Source organism: Salmo salar, chromosome 13 (assembly GCF_965601325.2).
Source record: "Salmo salar chromosome 13, fSalSal1, whole genome shotgun sequence".
NCBI classification, from domain to species: Eukaryota; Metazoa; Chordata; class Actinopteri; order Salmoniformes; family Salmonidae; genus Salmo; species Salmo salar.
In genome coordinates this window covers 82,248,307-82,266,894 of record NC_138303.1, presented here as the reverse complement: position 1 = coordinate 82,266,894, position 18,588 = coordinate 82,248,307, and the positions used below count along the sequence as shown (strand labels likewise).

At 45.1% G+C, this 18,588-nt stretch overlaps 1 protein-coding gene across 2 annotated transcripts in view; it reads left to right on the top strand.

The window, feature by feature from the left end:
- stt3a (Dolichyl-diphosphooligosaccharide--protein glycosyltransferase subunit STT3A) overlaps positions 1 to 18,588 on the top strand; it is a 30,522-nt gene that overhangs the window by 8,752 nt on the left and 3,182 nt on the right. For both annotated transcript variants that reach the window (NM_001141725.1, XM_014137444.3), the window contains exons 8-11: positions 13,967 to 14,131; positions 14,439 to 14,619; positions 15,026 to 15,181; positions 15,348 to 15,439. In NM_001141725.1, the coding sequence (NP_001135197.1) occupies positions 13,967 to 14,131; positions 14,439 to 14,619; positions 15,026 to 15,181; positions 15,348 to 15,439 (594 nt within the window). The remainder of the gene's footprint in view (positions 1 to 13,966; positions 14,132 to 14,438; positions 14,620 to 15,025; positions 15,182 to 15,347; positions 15,440 to 18,588) is intronic.

The window sequence follows — 18,588 nt, the reverse complement described above, 5'->3', positions numbered from 1 at the left end:
TCTTTGTTTTTGTTTTCTGTGGGTGGTGAGGTAATTTCTCTGAATCTGCTTTCAGGAGGTCATACAGGCAGCTGGCCCTCCTAGAAAAGTCTTTGATGTACTGTCTGTAGTAAGTGAGTAAACCAAGCATTTTTCTGAGCTGGCCCACAGTCTCTGGTCTGATTTCTTTCAATGCTCTTACTGCTTCAAAATCAGCTGGGTCAACTCGGCTGCCCTCTGCAGACACTATTCTGCCCAAATAACGGACCTGGGGTTTAAAGAGATCACACTTACTTGGTTTGAGTTTAATGCCATACTCTCTGAGACGCTGCAAAACTTTTCGCACATCATTCACATGGCTGTCGAATGTTTTACTGAAAACTAGCGTGTCGTCCAGATAAGGAATGCAGATGTTATCCCGGAGCCCTTCCAAACACTCCTCCATACACCGCTGAAAAGCTGCAGGAGCGTTCATGAGGCCGAATGGCATACGTATCCACTCATAGAGTCCCCATGGGATCACAAATGCTGTCAGTGGTCTGCTTTCTTCCGAGATGAACCCCTGGTGATACGCTTTTCCCTGATCTAAAAGGGAGAACAAGGAATTACCACCTAAACTGTCCATGATGTCTTGGACCCGAGGGATAGGCTGGCGGTCGGGATGTGTCTTTCTGTTCAGGTCTCTGTAATCTATACACAACCGGAGGGTCCCGTCCTTCTTCCGAACGCACACGACAGGTGAAGAATATGAATAGTTTGACTTCCTAACCCAGCCCTGGGCTATGAGGTAATAAAGATAACCCTTCATCTCCTGATACAGTGGCCTGGGCACTGACATGTATGTGCGCTTGACTGATTCAGAGTCCTTTAGAGAAATAGTCATTTTCAATCGTTCAATACAGCCAATGTCATTGTCTGATCTGGAGAAGGAGTGACACTCTTCTCTAAGCATTTGCCTAACAACTTCTCTCTGCTCTTCGGTTAGGTGATTTAAACCTACTGGTGGATCCCACTGTTCAGTAGCAGTACATGGGGTTTGAATGCTTGTGTGATTCACGGTGGCTGGGGTGACAGTTTTTTCAAAGACCTGGGCAGGTAACACAGTCATAATGGTTTGTACTGTACCGATTATTGTGCGTCCTAGCAGGGCAATGTCGTGGTCAGTGGGGTTAGAGACATCAAGCATGATAACTGGAAAAACATCTTTCCTGACTCTGACTGACTAGTGTGTCAAAGAACTCAAGGTCGTCTGGCCACTGCGGGTTCAGGTCTGGCTGGAAAAGCATGGTCATGTCCTCTTTGAAAGGCTGGGAAGCTACACGGCACTCAATCTGAATGCTACTGTGTTTTGGTACAGCAACCTTCTCTTTCTTGGTTTTCACTGCATATTCATCTGTCTGTTCTGCGCTAACAGCCTGTATAAAAGCTCTCACCTTGTTTCTTTTGAGGCTTGGGAAAGCTGTTTTTACTGTACTGTATTGTTTAGTCTTGTCGGTCATTGTCAGGATGTGCTCGATAACATTGAAACCGATGATGAGATAGGTGACAGCCTTTCATTACTAGCACTGGGATGATCAGTTCCTTTGTTTGGTCAGTTTCAGAGGCTAGCCAAAAAGTTGTTTCAATCCATCCCAGGTACGGCATTTCAGTCCCATTTGCTGCAGTCAACCTTAGACCATCAGGTGAGTCCAGGATTTCTGAAACATCTCTCAGCCTTGCGTTTGGGAGAGATTTCTCTTTCCATCGTTCATCAATGACCGATACCTGAGAGCCTGTGTCCCATAGAGCTTGGAGATGGTGGCGATTCAGGTGACACTTAATAAGGCACTGTCTGCCGACTAGCGAGGTGACCTTACGGGGGTGGCAACCTTGAGCTAGGGATGGTAAAGAGTGGGCATTTTCCTCTGTGCAGGAAAACCTTTCCCTGGTAGTCAATTTTCAGGTGAGTGCATTTTTCCCTATGTTTAGTCCAATGTTGGTTTTGACATACTTTGGAACAGTACAGTATCTCTTTACATGATGAACATTGTTTCAGGTTCTCAAATGAATCTTCTCGGGGACAATTTGCACATTTCTGGGACTTTTTGGTAGCTACGGTTAACACTCGTCCCTCAGCGGTAACCCTTCCCCGTTTAAAGGGGCCTCTCATGATGGTCTGACTCCCCCGGATTTTACATCCAGCTTGAAAATGTTCTCCACTCCCACATCGGAAGCAGTGTGTGCAGCGTGCATCTGTTCTGGCCTGCTGGCAGACAAAACACCTCCTTGGAGCTTGAGCAGAGCGGTTGGTATACAGGTTAGGTGCATATTGATGCTGAGCAGAGTCAGGTGCTTGGGGCTGACTGTAGTTGCTGTAATACTGCTGATGGGAAACAGGTGGCTGGGGGTCCCTATCTGGCCTCCTAACTGGAGGTGGGGCATAGACACAAGGCGGTGACTGAAACATAGGCTGCTGTAATGTCTCCTTAATCTGAGCAATCTCTGCACTGAGACCTTTTAGAGAAGCTACACCTGTCTTAAGTTCAGCTAACTCTGTTAACAGTTCTGCGGGTATCTTAGCTTTGGCTTCCTTCACAGGGCACTTTGCAGATGGCGTATCTTCTAACTGGACTACACTTACCGTTGTAGCAGGCTGTGGGGAATTAAACCGCCTTTTGTTTCGTCTTTCTATCTCATTAGCACAAGCAATGTTAAGCTTCTCTAGCAAAACCTCATCTGATGTTTCGCTATCTAGCAGGAGAGGCTGCATGTCTATCCTGATACTGTCACTCTGGAGACCTGTAAGGACTGTGTGTAAACACATGTGCTGGACTAGAGCAGGGTCATACTTAAGCCCTGATTCTGACTCCTGGGATGCAAACAGTACTTTCTGCCTCAAATCTAAGACGGGCATCAGGAAGCTTTGAGGGGTCTCCTTGCTATGCTGTGCTTCTGAAGCTAGCTGTTTGTAAAGCTCTGTTGCACTCTTCTCTTGGAAGTGGGAACGCAGGATACATCTAAGTGTGGGAAGAGTTAGCTGGGGTTTACCCTCCAAGTAGCTGCGTAGCTGTGAGCCTGGAGAAATAGCCCTGACTACTGCGTCTACTATTTCTACCTCAGGATAGCCTCTGTTAAGTCCATTCTCGATCTGATGGGCAAGGCTGGAAAAAATCAGTATCTTTCTGGCCCGGTTCACCTATCTGACCAGAAATTTTAAACTCTTTGCGCCAGTATGAGCTGGGCTGTGCACTGGGTGAGAGCGGCACGCTCACCTGAAGATTAGCATGGGGTTGGGGCTGACGCAGAGAATCACTGGCTTTGGCTGCAGTAATCTGCTCAGTTCCCACCCCTTGTTGTGGGGTTGCAGTTCTCAGTTCCTCTATTCTGTGATGTGTTCCGGCTGTTTCAATATCCTGGTCAGTTTGCCCTGTTTTGTTATCTATGCCACTGATCATCTGTCATTTTGTCTTTAAGTAGCAACAATTCCGACATGCCGCCATCTTCTAACTCTGCAGCTTCCTCTCTTTCAAGGAACCTCATAATGTGAGTCATCAATGATATGCGGGATTTATCTTGAACATCTCTTCTCTGTTCGCCTGAGATGTCAAGGAAATCACATATCTCTAGTAACTTGTCTTTAGTCAGGGTGTGCAATTCTCCTACTACCTCTTCCTGTAGTTCTTCCAAGGCGGTCGTCATGTTGACAGTGCAGGAGGAACTTTTAATGTGCAGGAGTTGACTCTGAATTAGATGGTCCTTACTGTCTCTGATGGTCGATCAATGGCCTCAGCTGACACGTACTTAACCACCAACTTCCAGCTCCCCTCGAACAGCAACACTTTCCTCACTGCAGCCTGCCTGAGTTGTTATGTGGAGATTTAGCTGGCTCGGAATTCAGCGACCAGGATGTGGAAACTGGACATCTGAGCAGCAATCTCAGCGGAGCCTCCAAAAATGTTACGCCCCTGAAAAAGGGGAGAAATAATCACGAGAGTGATACGGTATTATTTCCTCAGTGAGAACTTTTACTGTAATGAGGAAAAGACCGCGATTTCCCCGCGAACTTGGGTGGAGACCAGAGCAATCGATCTCAGGCTCATAGATTAAAGAGCATTTAGTAGATCACAGATTAACACTTTTCCCCTTCAGTTAGGCACCACAAAATAAAGTAATCAATATAACGTTTACACATTCCTTTTACAATTCTTACCTTTTGTACGCTTGATGGATTTTAACTTTAACACAATTATGAATGTTATCAATCTCTATCAACTAATACAGAATGCATGATCTTTTTAACCTTAGATGTTTTAAGATCCTCACATACTATGAACTTACTAATACTTTTTAATGTATAACAGGCTATGAGTATTTCCTTTAACCTGTCACACTCTTCCCGACAAAATAAATGTTGTCCCAACATTACCAACATCGTCTTCTTCAACAGTCTGTCTGCACTGGACCTAGGAAATCCTCTTCTGTAAGGTAGTACTTGAGCAGAGGTCAAGAGTCACAGTTCAAATATAACTAAACAAGTTATTTTCACAGTCCATATCTGTTGACCAGCTGTATAAACAGTCCATAAGCAGTCTTTTCTCATACTATTGATCAACAGTACATCCATTTTAATGATCTATATGCATAGTCTGCAAATTGTCTCTTGTGACAGCCTGTGAAATCAGTCAGCAGTCCATGGTCAAACATATCAACTCTGTAGCCTCATGTTTGCTGAAGCCCATACATGTAAGGTGGCTGAAAGTAACATTGCTGTAGTGATGGCAGCCATGGAACCATTCCTGGTGCAGAGTAGACAGGGAACAACTGTGGCTGGATACTGTAGCAGGAAGAGATACCAAGCTGATCATAGGTGATACGTCTTGGAGGGTGTCTCTCTCTTTGTGGCAGCTGGTAGGCTGGTTCCTCAGGTTCAGCAGCAGCAGTTAATGAAGGAAAGGCACTTGGTGGACGATCATCAGGCAAATTTTCAGCAGGCAAGTTCATCTCCTCAGCAGGCAGGTCTTTAACTGTGGTTGTCTCCTCCAGCCGCTTTTCAACCAGAGGCTGTGCTGGTTGCGTATCAGGGACTGGCACTGCAACTGTCTGTTTCACTGGTGGGGGCCTGTGTTCCCACTCTCTTGCTGGTTCAGCATCCCTCTCCTCAGGTACTGTAGGAGATGTGGGAACCTGTAGCGGTTCATGATGAAGGTCATATTCATCCCCGCTGTCTTCATCAGAATCTAGAGGCTCTGATTCAGGCTGATGTCTCCTTTTTTTCTGACTTTTGTCATCTTTGGTCATTTCTGGTTGTGTCTCAAAAGGTAAGTGGTCACAGGACATGAGCAGGTTTCTGTGCAGGACCCTGGAGCGTCCCCTACCCTTTTCTGGTCTCAATTCATAAATCGGCAGGTCTGAACCCATTTGTCTCACTACTGTGTGAATTGTATCTTCCCAATAGTTACGGAGTTTTCCTGGTCCTCCTCTTGGTGTCAGGTTTTTAATCAGAACTCGCTCGCCAGGCTGTAGCACTGAACTCCTAACTTTGGTGTCATAGTACTTCTTACTTCTTTCAGCGGCTTTCTGAGCATTTTCATTTGCAATGGCATATGCTTCTTCCATCCCTCGTTTCCAGTTCTCCACGTAGTCTCGCTGGTTACTGGAACCTGCCTCTGTGCACAATCCAAAGAGCATATCAACTGGAAGCCTGGGTGATCTCCCAAACAGAAGATAAAATGGTGAATAGCCAGTCACTTCGCAACGGGTGCAGTTATAGGCATAAACCAGTTTGTTCAGAGACTCCTTCCAGTTTGACTTTTGTGTCTCAGTTAGTGTCTTTAACATTTGCAACACTGTTCTGTTCATGCGTTCCACTTGACCGTTCCCCATCGGGTGATAGGGTGTTGTTCTGGACCCCGCCATGCCACTGCGTTTCTTTAATTGATGGAACAACTGATTTTCAAATTCTCCCCCTTGGTCATGGTGGATGCGGGACGGGAACCCGAACTTCAGGGCAAAGTCATTGAAGATGAGATTTGCAGCAGTTTTACCTGACTTTGATGTGGTGGCGTAGGCTTGAGTGAAACGTGTAAAATGATCAACAATCACGAGGATGTACTCATATCCCCCTTTGCATCTGTCGAGATGAAGGAAGTCTATACATACCAGTTCAAATGGCTGTGTCGTCACAATGTTTGTCAGAGGAGCTCTTGTTTCATGGGCTGGCTTTTTCTGCTTGACACAGCTACAAGTTTTAGTCACATATTGCTCGATATCAGCTTGCATATATGGCCAGAAGAAGCGGTCACGTACTAGTGATACAGTGCGGTCAGTACCTTGGTGTCCCATGTTATTGTGCAACTCTTCCATTACTTTACCTTTGTACTGCTCTGGTAGAACTAACTGCTTGCGGGCTGTAGTGATTCTGTACAGAATGCCATCACTGTCTATTGTCAATTTGTCCCATTCCCTGAATAGGCATTTTGTCTTTGGACTGCATTCCTTTTGCTCTTTAACTGGCGGTTTGGAACCAGACAGTTTGAAATTGAGCACAGGACGGATGACCGGATCAGATTCTTGTGCTTCTCTTATCCCATCTTTTGGGATCGAGCTGATTGTTGCAGTGGTTGTCTCACCTTCAGCTGATACTGACATTTACATTTAAGTCATTTAGCAGACGCTCTTATCCAGAGCGACTTACAAAATGGTGCATTCACCTTATGATATCCAGTGGAACAACCACTTTACAATAGTGCATCTAAATATTTTAAGGGGGGGGGGGGGTTAGAAGGATTACTTTATCCTATCCTAGGTATTCCTTAAAGAGGTGGGGTTTCAGGTGTCTCCGGAAGGTGGTGATTGACTCCGCTGTCCTGGCGTCGTGAGGGAGCTTGTTCCACCATTGGGGTGCCAGAGCAGCGAACAGTTTTGACTGGGCTGAGCGGGAACTGTGCTTCCTCAGAGGTAGGGGGGCCAGCAGGCCAGTGGTGGATGAACGCAGTGCCCTTGTTTGGGTGTAGGGCCTGATCAGAGCCTGAAGGTATGGAGGTGCCGTTCCCTTCACAGCTCCGTAGGCAATCACCATGGTCTTGTAGCGGATGCGAGCTTCAACTGGAAGCCAGTGGAGAGAGCGGAGGAGCGGGGTGACGTGAGAGAACTTGGGAAGGTTGAACACCAGACGGGCTGCGGCGTTCTGGATGAGTTGTAGGGGTTTAATGGCACAGGCAGGGAGCCCAGCCAACAGCGAGTTGCAGTAATCCAGACGGGAGATGGCAAGTGCCTGGATTAGGACCTGCGCCGCTTCCTGTGTGAGGCAGGGTCGTACTCTGCGAATGTTGTAGAGCATGAACCTACAGGATCGGGTCACCGCCTTGATGTTAGTGGAGAACGACAGGGTGTTGTCCAGGATCACGCCAAGGTTCTTAGCACTCTGGGAGGAGGACACAAGGGAGTTGTCAACCGTGATGGCGAGATCATGGAACGGGCAGTCCTTCCCCGGGAGGAAGAGCAGCTCCGTCTTGCCGAGGTTCAGCTTGAGCTGGTGATCCGTCATCCACACTGATATGTCTGACAGACATGCAGAGATGCGATTCGCCGCCTGGTTATCAGAAGGGGGAAAGGAGAAGATTAATTGTGTGTCGTCTGCATAGCAATGATAGGAGAGACCATGTGAGGATATGACAGAGCCAAGTGACTTGGTGTATAGCGAGAATAGGAGGGCCTAGAACAGAGCCCTGGGGGACACCAGTGGTGAGAGCGCATGGTGCGGAGACAGATTCTCGCCACGCCACCTGGTAGGAGCGACCTGTCAGGTAGGACGCAATCCAAGCGTGGGCCGCGCCGGAGATGCCCAACTCGGAGAGGGTGGAGAGGAGGATCTGATGGTTCACAGTATCAAAGGCAGCAGATAGGTCTAGAAGTATGAGAGCAGAGGAGAGAGAGTTAGCTTTAGCAGTGCGGAGAGCCTCCGTGACATAGATGCAGCTGAAAGTGACCAAGGTACAACAGCCTCTTTCTGTACCTCAACTGCTTGTATCGTGGCGGCAATGGTGTCTGGTGGAAGCTCCTCAGAACATTCTTCCATCAGTGACTCTACATCCAGTGGCATCCTTGACAAAGCATCTGCATCACCGTTCTCTTTGCCTGGCCTGTACTTTATTGTAAAGTGGAAATCAGCCAATTCTGCAACCCACCTGGAAGTGGTTGCGTTCAGTTTTGCAGTAGACAGAATGTAGCTGAGCGGGTTGTTATCGCTGTATACAGTGAAGGTCGGAGCATAGTACAAATAATCACGGAACTTATCAGTGATTGCCCATTTTAGAGCTAGAAATTCTAGCTTGCCCGAGTGGTAGTGATAGTTCTTCTCAGCTGCTGTTAAGGTTCGAGAGCCATAAGCAATGACCCTAAGCTTCCCATCTTGCTTTTGATAAAGAACTGCTCCCAAGCCTTGGTGTGACGCATCAGTGTGTACAACAAATGGCTGAGTGAAATCAGGGAACCCTAAGACTGGTGGGTGAAGCAAACACTCAATCAGCTGTTCAAGTGCCTGTTGATGCTGGTCAGTCCACAGGATTGGCTTGTTTGAGGGCACCACATGACTTGCTTTCTTTGTTTTTGTTTTCTGTGGGTGGTGAGGTAATTTCTCTGAATCTGCTTTCAGGAGGTCATACAGGCAGCTGGCCCTCCTAGAAAAGTCTTTGATGTACTGTCTGTAGTAAGTGAGTAAACCAAGCATTTTTCTGAGCTGGCCCACAGTCTCTGGTCTGATTTCTTTCAATGCTCTTACTGCTTCAAAATCAGCTGGGTCAACTCGGCTGCCCTCTGCAGACACTATTCTGCCCAAATAACGGACCTGGGGTTTAAAGAGATCACACTTACTTGGTTTGAGTTTAATGCCATACTCTCTGAGACGCTGCAAAACTTTTCGCACATCATTCACATGGCTGTCGAATGTTTTACTGAAAACTAGCGTGTCGTCCAGATAAGGAATGCAGATGTTATCCCGGAGCCCTTCCAAACACTCCTCCATACACCGCTGAAAAGCTGCAGGAGCGTTCATGAGGCCGAATGGCATACGTATCCACTCATAGAGTCCCCATGGGATCACAAATGCTGTCAGTGGTCTGCTTTCTTCCGAGATGAACCCCTGGTGATACGCTTTTCCCTGATCTAAAAGGGAGAACAAGGAATTACCACCTAAACTGTCCATGATGTCTTGGACCCGAGGGATAGGCTGGCGGTCGGGATGTGTCTTTCTGTTCAGGTCTCTGTAATCTATACACAACCGGAGGGTCCCGTCCTTCTTCCGAACGCACACGACAGGTGAAGAATATGAATAGTTTGACTTCCTAACCCAGCCCTGGGCTATGAGGTAATAAAGATAACCCTTCATCTCCTGATACAGTGGCCTGGGCACTGACATGTATGTGCGCTTGACTGATTCAGAGTCCTTTAGAGAAATAGTCATTTTCAATCGTTCAATACAGCCAATGTCATTGTCTGATCTGGAGAAGGAGTGACACTCTTCTCTAAGCATTTGCCTAACAACTTCTCTCTGCTCTTCGGTTAGGTGATTTAAACCTACTGGTGGATCCCACTGTTCAGTAGCAGTACATGGGGTTTGAATGCTTGTGTGATTCACGGTGGCTGGGGTGACAGTTTTTTCAAAGACCTGGGCAGGTAACACAGTCATAATGGTTTGTACTGTACCGATTATTGTGCGTCCTAGCAGGGCAATGTCGTGGTCAGTGGGGTTAGAGACATCAAGCATGATAACTGGAAAAACATCTTTCCTGACTCTGACTGACTAGTGTGTCAAAGAACTCAAGGTCGTCTGGCCACTGCGGGTTCAGGTCTGGCTGGAAAAGCATTGTCATGTCCTCTTTGAAAGGCTGGGAAGCTACACGGCACTCAATCTGAATGCTACTGTGTTTTGGTACAGCAACCTTCTCTTTCTTGGTTTTCACTGCATATTCATCTGTCTGTTCTGCGCTAACAGCCTGTATAAAAGCTCTCACCTTGTTTCTTTTGAGGCTTGGGAAAGCTGTTTTTACTGTACTGTATTGTTTAGTCTTGTCGGTCATTGTCAGGATGTGCTCGATAACATTGAAACCGATGATGAGATAGGTGACAGCCTTTCATTACTAGCACTGGGATGATCAGTTCCTTTGTTTGGTCAGTTTCAGAGGCTAGCCAAAAAGTTGTTTCAATCCATCCCAGGTACGGCATTTCAGTCCCATTTGCTGCAGTCAACCTTAGACCATCAGGTGAGTCCAGGATTTCTGAAACATCTCTCAGCCTTGCGTTTGGGAGAGATTTCTCTTTCCATCGTTCATCAATGACCGATACCTGAGAGCCTGTGTCCCATAGAGCTTGGAGATGGTGGCGATTCAGGTGACACTTAATAAGGCACTGTCTGCCGACTAGCGAGGTGACCTTACGGGGGTGGCAACCTTGAGCTAGGGATGGTAAAGAGTGGGCATTTTCCTCTGTGCAGGAAAACCTTTCCCTGGTAGTCAATTTTCAGGTGAGTGCATTTTTCCCTATGTTTAGTCCAATGTTGGTTTTGACATACTTTGGAACAGTACAGTATCTCTTTACATGATGAACATTGTTTCAGGTTCTCAAATGAATCTTCTCGGGGACAATTTGCACATTTCTGGGACTTTTTGGTAGCTACGGTTAACACTCGTCCCTCAGCGGTAACCCTTCCCCGTTTAAAGGGGCCTCTCATGATGGTCTGACTCCCCCGGATTTTACATCCAGCTTGAAAATGTTCTCCACTCCCACATCGGAAGCAGTGTGTGCAGCGTGCATCTGTTCTGGCCTGCTGGCAGACAAAACACCTCCTTGGAGCTTGAGCAGAGCGGTTGGTATACAGGTTAGGTGCATATTGATGCTGAGCAGAGTCAGGTGCTTGGGGCTGACTGTAGTTGCTGTAATACTGCTGATGGGAAACAGGTGGCTGGGGGTCCCTATCTGGCCTCCTAACTGGAGGTGGGGCATAGACACAAGGCGGTGACTGAAACATAGGCTGCTGTAATGTCTCCTTAATCTGAGCAATCTCTGCACTGAGACCTTTTAGAGAAGCTACACCTGTCTTAAGTTCAGCTAACTCTGTTAACAGTTCTGCGGGTATCTTAGCTTTGGCTTCCTTCACAGGGCACTTTGCAGATGGCGTATCTTCTAACTGGACTACACTTACCGTTGTAGCAGGCTGTGGGGAATTAAACCGCCTTTTGTTTCGTCTTTCTATCTCATTAGCACAAGCAATGTTAAGCTTCTCTAGCAAAACCTCATCTGATGTTTCGCTATCTAGCAGGAGAGGCTGCATGTCTATCCTGATACTGTCACTCTGGAGACCTGTAAGGACTGTGTGTAAACACATGTGCTGGACTAGAGCAGGGTCATACTTAAGCCCTGATTCTGACTCCTGGGATGCAAACAGTACTTTCTGCCTCAAATCTAAGACGGGCATCAGGAAGCTTTGAGGGGTCTCCTTGCTATGCTGTGCTTCTGAAGCTAGCTGTTTGTAAAGCTCTGTTGCACTCTTCTCTTGGAAGTGGGAACGCAGGATACATCTAAGTGTGGGAAGAGTTAGCTGGGGTTTACCCTCCAAGTAGCTGCGTAGCTGTGAGCCTGGAGAAATAGCCCTGACTACTGCGTCTACTATTTCTACCTCAGGATAGCCTCTGTTAAGTCCATTCTCGATCTGATGGGCAAGGCTGGAAAAAATCAGTATCTTTCTGGCCCGGTTCACCTATCTGACCAGAAATTTTAAACTCTTTGCGCCAGTATGAGCTGGGCTGTGCACTGGGTGAGAGCGGCACGCTCACCTGAAGATTAGCATGGGGTTGGGGCTGACGCAGAGAATCACTGGCTTTGGCTGCAGTAATCTGCTCAGTTCCCACCCCTTGTTGTGGGGTTGCAGTTCTCAGTTCCTCTATTCTGTGATGTGTTCCGGCTGTTTCAATATCCTGGTCAGTTTGCCCTGTTTTGTTATCTATGCCACTGATCATCTGTCATTTTGTCTTTAAGTAGCAACAATTCCGACATGCCGCCATCTTCTAACTCTGCAGCTTCCTCTCTTTCAAGGAACCTCATAATGTGAGTCATCAATGATATGCGGGATTTATCTTGAACATCTCTTCTCTGTTCGCCTGAGATGTCAAGGAAATCACATATCTCTAGTAACTTGTCTTTAGTCAGGGTGTGCAATTCTCCTACTACCTCTTCCTGTAGTTCTTCCAAGGCGGTCGTCATGTTGACAGTGCAGGAGGAACTTTTAATGTGCAGGAGTTGACTCTGAATTAGATGGTCCTTACTGTCTCTGATGGTCGATCAATGGCCTCAGCTGACACGTACTTAACCACCAACTTCCAGCTCCCCTCGAACAGCAACACTTTCCTCACTGCAGCCTGCCTGAGTTGTTATGTGGAGATTTAGCTGGCTCGGAATTCAGCGACCAGGATGTGGAAACTGGACATCTGAGCAGCAATCTCAGCGGAGCCTCCAAAAATGTTACGCCCCTGAAAAAGGGGAGAAATAATCACGAGAGTGATACGGTATTATTTCCTCAGTGAGAACTTTTACTGTAATGAGGAAAAGACCGCGATTTCCCCGCGAACTTGGGTGGAGACCAGAGCAATCGATCTCAGGCTCATAGATTAAAGAGCATTTAGTAGATCACAGATTAACACTTTTCCCCTTCAGTTAGGCACCACAAAATAAAGTAATCAATATAACGTTTACACATTCCTTTTACAATTCTTACCTTTTGTACGCTTGATGGATTTTAACTTTAACACAATTATGAATGTTATCAATCTCTATCAACTAATACAGAATGCATGATCTTTTTAACCTTAGATGTTTTAAGATCCTCACATACTATGAACTTACTAATACTTTTTAATGTATAACAGGCTATGAGTATTTCCTTTAACCTGTCACACGAGCAAGCGCTAACCAACTGGCAAGTGTCTATACTGACATTTTCAACCACTCCCTGTCCGAGTCTGTAATACTAACGTGTTTTAAGCAGACTACCATAGTGCCTGTGCCCAAGAACTCTAAGGTAACCTGCCTAAACGACTTCTGCCCCGTAGCACTCACATCTGTAGCCATGAAGTGCTTTGAAAGGCTGGTCATGGCTCACATCAACACCATAATGGCATCCACATCACCAACAAACTAACATGGTCCAAGCACACCAAGACAGTCGTGAAGAGGGCACGACAAAACCTATTCCCCCTCAGGAGACTGAAATAATTTGGCATGGGTCCTCAGATCCTCAAAAGGTTCTACAGCTGCACCATCGAGAGCATCCTGACTGGTTGCATCACTGCCTGGTATGGCAACTGCTCGGCCTCCGACCGCAAGGCACTACAGAGGGTAGTGCGAACGGCCCAGTACATCACTGGGGCCAAGCTTCCTGCCATCCAGGACCTCTATACCAGGCGGTGTCAGAGGAAGGCTGTAAAAATTGTCAGACTCCAGCCACCCTAGTCATAGACTGTTCTTTCTGCTACCGCACGGCAAGTGGTACCGGAGCGCCAAGTCTAGGTCCAAGAGGCTTCTAAACAGCTTCTACCCCCAAGCCATAAGACTCCTGAACACCTAATCAAATGGCTACCCAGACTATTTGTTGCCCCCCCCCCCCTCTTTTACACCACTGATACACTCTGTTGTTATCATCTTTGCGTAGTCACTTTAATAACTCTACCTACATGTACATATTACCTCAACTAACCGGTGCCCGCGCACATTGGCTCTGTACTGGTACCCCACCGTATATAGTCTCGCTATTGTTATTTTACTGCTGCTCTTGAATTACTTGTTACTTTTATTTCTTATTCTTAACCATATTTTATTTTAACGGCATTGTTGGTTAGGGCCTCGTAAGCATTTCATTATAATACAACACCTGTTGTATTTGGTGCAAGTGACTAATAACATTTTATTTAATATGAGGCAAAAACGTTAAACCAACTGAACACACCCCTTATGTCTGTAGGTGTCCTCCTGGGGTGGCTATGTGTTCCTGATCAACCTCATCCCCCTCCACGTGCTGGTCCTCATGCTCACTGGCCGCTTCTCCCACCGTATCTACGTGGCCTACTGCACCGTCTACTGCCTGGGAACCATCCTCTCCATGCAGATCTCTTTCGTTGGCTTCCAGGTATAAAAAATAAAAAAAAACCTTGTCCTTATTCTCTCCCTTCCTTTGCATAGACACAGCAGCTGCCCAGACGTTGCTCCAACTGGAGCAGTCAGTTGTTAGACTGCATGTCCATTGCATGTTAGCTTGTGAAGACAACATGGGTCCATGAATATGATGGCCCAATATGATTATTTACAATGATTAAGCCATTTATATATTGTATGATCAGTCATTTTTGCTGGTGGAGATTTTGGGAAACACACACACACACACACACACACACAGTTTATTCAACTCCTTGTCTCCCTCTCATCTCCATTTCAAGCCAGTGCAGTCATCTGAGCACATGGCAGCATTCGGGGTGTTTGGCCTATGTCAGATTCATGCCTTTGTGGACTACCTGCGCAGCAAGCTAAACGCCCAGCAGTTTGAGGTCCTCTTCAAGAGCGTCATCTCCCTGGTGGGCTTCGTACTGCTCTCTGTGGGCACCGTGCTCATGCTAACCGGTAAGAGGCTCGCCAAGGATCCACTCAGTAAAATACGCTCATTCAAGTCCAGTTCAAATTTTTGAACGAAAACCAATACTGCTGTATTTGAATTCAGGTCTGCCACTCAGACAGACCTGGGCAATGTCTCTACTCTACTCAAGAATGTAGGCTTCTATTTACAGGCCTGTTTGGTCGTTCAAAGCTTGTTTGCTGTTGAACCTGTAATTACATTTCTCTATCAACACAATTCCTCTATAAATTTGAGATTCTCCAGATTTAAAATTACTTTTTTAGGAACATACTGATATGGTTAAGATTAAGAAAATGCAAAACAGTATACCCATTAAGTATCAGAACTACAGTAAGTGATTTGGTGGTGCCTTTTTATTCGACTTGACTGTGTTGTGATTGTTGCATTTCTCAGGGAAGATCTCCCCCTGGACGGGTCGTTTCTACTCACTGCTGGACCCATCTTACGCCAAGAACAACATCCCCATCATCGCCTCTGTGTCTGAGCACCAGCCCACCACTTGGTCCTCCTACTACTTTGACCTGCAGCTGCTCGTCTTCATGTTCCCAGGTACATAGATTGTTCTCAATCAGTCTCGAATGTCAGAATCTTGCTGGTGAAATGATTTTTAGATGAATGGATCGATCAGAATACCTTTGGGACAAAGGTACAAAAATCACTTGTGAAGAAAAACATTGTGGTGCTTTAATGAACCTGCGTTGCTTCCTCCTTACAGTGGGTCTGTATTACTGCTTCAATAACCTGTCTGATGCAAGGATCTTCATCATCATGTATGGCGTCACCAGTATGTACTTCTCAGCTGTCATGGTAAGTCAGCTAGCAGATTATCTCTTGAATGAGAGGAATATTTGACAACATACATTTTAAAATATTCCAATATTTCTGCTGTTGTGAGTAGTACTTGCACATGGTACCTAACTGTCAGAGCTCTAGGGTTGTCATGATACCAGAATTCAATACCGATACCAGGTTTAGTTGCAAAATACTCAACCGAAATGATACCACACCAAGAAAAATAAAGCGTATTGGCTAAAGTCACTGAATAACCGACTGTCCTTTATTTTTTTAAACATCGAACAATATGTTGATAATGGTTAGAACTACTGAAATAACAAATAGAATATCTTATATTCAATTTCTTAAAAACAAATAAAACATCATATTAAATAACAGAAAAATATCTTAATGTCCTTATGCAAAACTGAGACTCGGCGCATAAAATAATTTTACAATTGCATCTAAACTGTTTTAAAATGTAATTTGCTGCATATCAGGGTTTAATTAAATCTGTCTGTAATATTGGATCAAATTACATTCATTTGACCTATGATTCATTACAGTTAAATAATTGTATGTATTAATTGAATAGTTTAGTTCCAAAACAATGAACACTTTGAAACTCATTTTAAGTTTACACACAATGGATTTTATACAGCATACTACCATTCCGAGTGCATTTCAACTCCCAGGGTGCAATGCTCCGCCCAGGGCTGCTGGCTGGCTAGTGGCTACTGCTAGCAAGCCCAGACAAACAAAGTAGTTTAAATATATTGCTGTCATAGCTAAATGAGTGCATTTCACATTACTTTTGGGTTGTAATCGTATTATAATTCTCACATGAATGTCATGCTGAAAATACTGTATGTTCATGTCATTGCCACTCAAAAAATAATTTGAATTTAGTTGCTAGTAGAATAACATTACAATGCAAAATATCATGTGTAGAATCGTTTGTCGTTTTGCAACTAAACCTCCCTTGCACTGCTTTATAACACCTTTTGCATAGTGGTTTCGGTGTGCTGGCCCTCATCTTCTCTGTAAGCAAAATATTCTCAGTTGTTCCCCACGATTACATCGGGGAGGGGACTGTGGATCGTTCTCAGTCCTTTCGTTAGTCACGCGATATCTCAGACAGCACTGGCCTGATTTTGATGAAACTTGGGTGAATGAATTGTCTTGCCATAGAGATCCGGATTTACAAAATTACACCGATTGGCCCAAGGCGGGAGCTATAGTAATTAACTGAAATGTGTGAGTCACACCAGAGGAAGAGGCGACGCTCGAGTGGGAACTGGGCCCAAAATCGGTCTTCTCCAGCAGGTGGTGATTTTTCTTTGGCACATCACATGGAGTACAGGGAGTGGATTAGGTAAAAAAGACTGGTACCCAGTGGTGTAAAAATACTTAAGTCAGTTATTTTTTTTGTAGTTTACTAATTATATTTGACTACTTTTACTTCACTACATTCCTAAAGAAAATGTACTTTTTATTCCATACATTTTCCTTGACATGAAAAAGTTATATTTCCAATGCTTAGCAGGACAGGAAAATTGTCCAATTCACGCACTTGTCAAGAGAACATCCCTGGTCATCCCTACTGCCTCTGATCTGAAGGACTTACAGATCAAATGCTTACACCGTACCCAAACCGGCCGCAAATTGATTTTGTCCCCCCACACCAAACGCGATCACGACACACAGGTTGAAATATCAAAACAAACTCTGAACCAATTATATTAATTTGGGGACAGGTTGAAAAGCATTAAACATTTATGGCAATTTAGCTAGCTAGCTAGCGCGTACAGTTGCTAGCTAATTTGTCCTATTTAGCTAGCTTGCTGTTGCTAGCTAATTTGTCCTGGGATATAAATGTTGAGTTGTCATTTTACCTGAAATGCATAAGGTCCTCTACTCTGACAAGTAATCCACACAAAACGGTCAACCGACTCGTTTCTAGTAATCTCTCCTCCTCCCAGGCCTTTTCTTCTTTCGACTTTATATGGCAATTGGCATTTAACTTTCATAGTTACCACGACGACCGACCGAACTCAGTTCATCTTTCAATCACCCATGTGGGTATAACAAATGAGGGGAAGCCACGTGGTTATCTGCTTCTATAAACCAATGAGGAGATGGGAGAGGTAGGACTTGCACCACATTCAGCGTCACAAATAGAACTGACTTCTATTTTAGCGCTTGGCAACGCAGACGCTCGTTGGCGCGCGTGAGCAGTGTGGGTGCAGTAATTGAATAACATTTATATTTAAATTTATTTTGCAACGCTCGCACACATGACGCAAGCGGTGTGGTCAGCATGTTAGTTTGTAAATGATGTTGGAGTGTGCCCCTGGCTATCCGTAATAATTTGTATTTTAAATCGTGCTGTCTGGTTTGCTTAATTTGAGGAATTTTATACTTTTCAGACTTAAGTATATTTTAAAGCCAAATACTTTTACTCAAGTAGTATTTTAACTGGGTGACTTTTGCTTGAGTCATTTTCTATTAAGGATCTTTACTTTTACTCAAGTATGACAATTGGGTATGTTTTCCACCACTGCTGGTACCCAGTAGTGGTGCGCGGGTCAGCTGTTTGGTCACCCGCCCACAATTGCTAATAACCCATCCGCAACTGCCCAACTATAGGTGAAAACCTTAGTCCCGCACTTGACCCTAACCCGTTAATGTAGAAAATGCAATGTAGGCTACTGACAGACGGCTTCTCTTCTGTCATTATATGTTGCACGAGAAGACTGAATAAACCCTTGCTCACCAGAATGTCATAAATCAGTAGAATGAATGCCTCCATCTAGTTGACATGGGTAAAGTTCTCTTTCAGCTCTGCTTCTTTCACGGAGCAAAGCCATTTAGGGGCTTGGTATAAAATGCAATAACAAAAAAAATGAAAAGATTTTCTGTGCAAAATTTCCAAATGACATCAGTTTGACCGGTTGTAAGGAAATGGAAAGCTGTGAGAATGACCTAACATGTTTCTGATAAGATTTCATTTCAGCTTGGATGCATATTTTGTGCTTTTATGATACTAATAAAGATAGCACCTCTACAGATGGTATCTAACTGTGCATTCGCATTATCTCAAGACCCTGTTCCAGGGTCATAATTTAGCCTACATTTGGTGTATCATTTTACTGTAAGAAATGCTTACTTCTGCAGGAGTT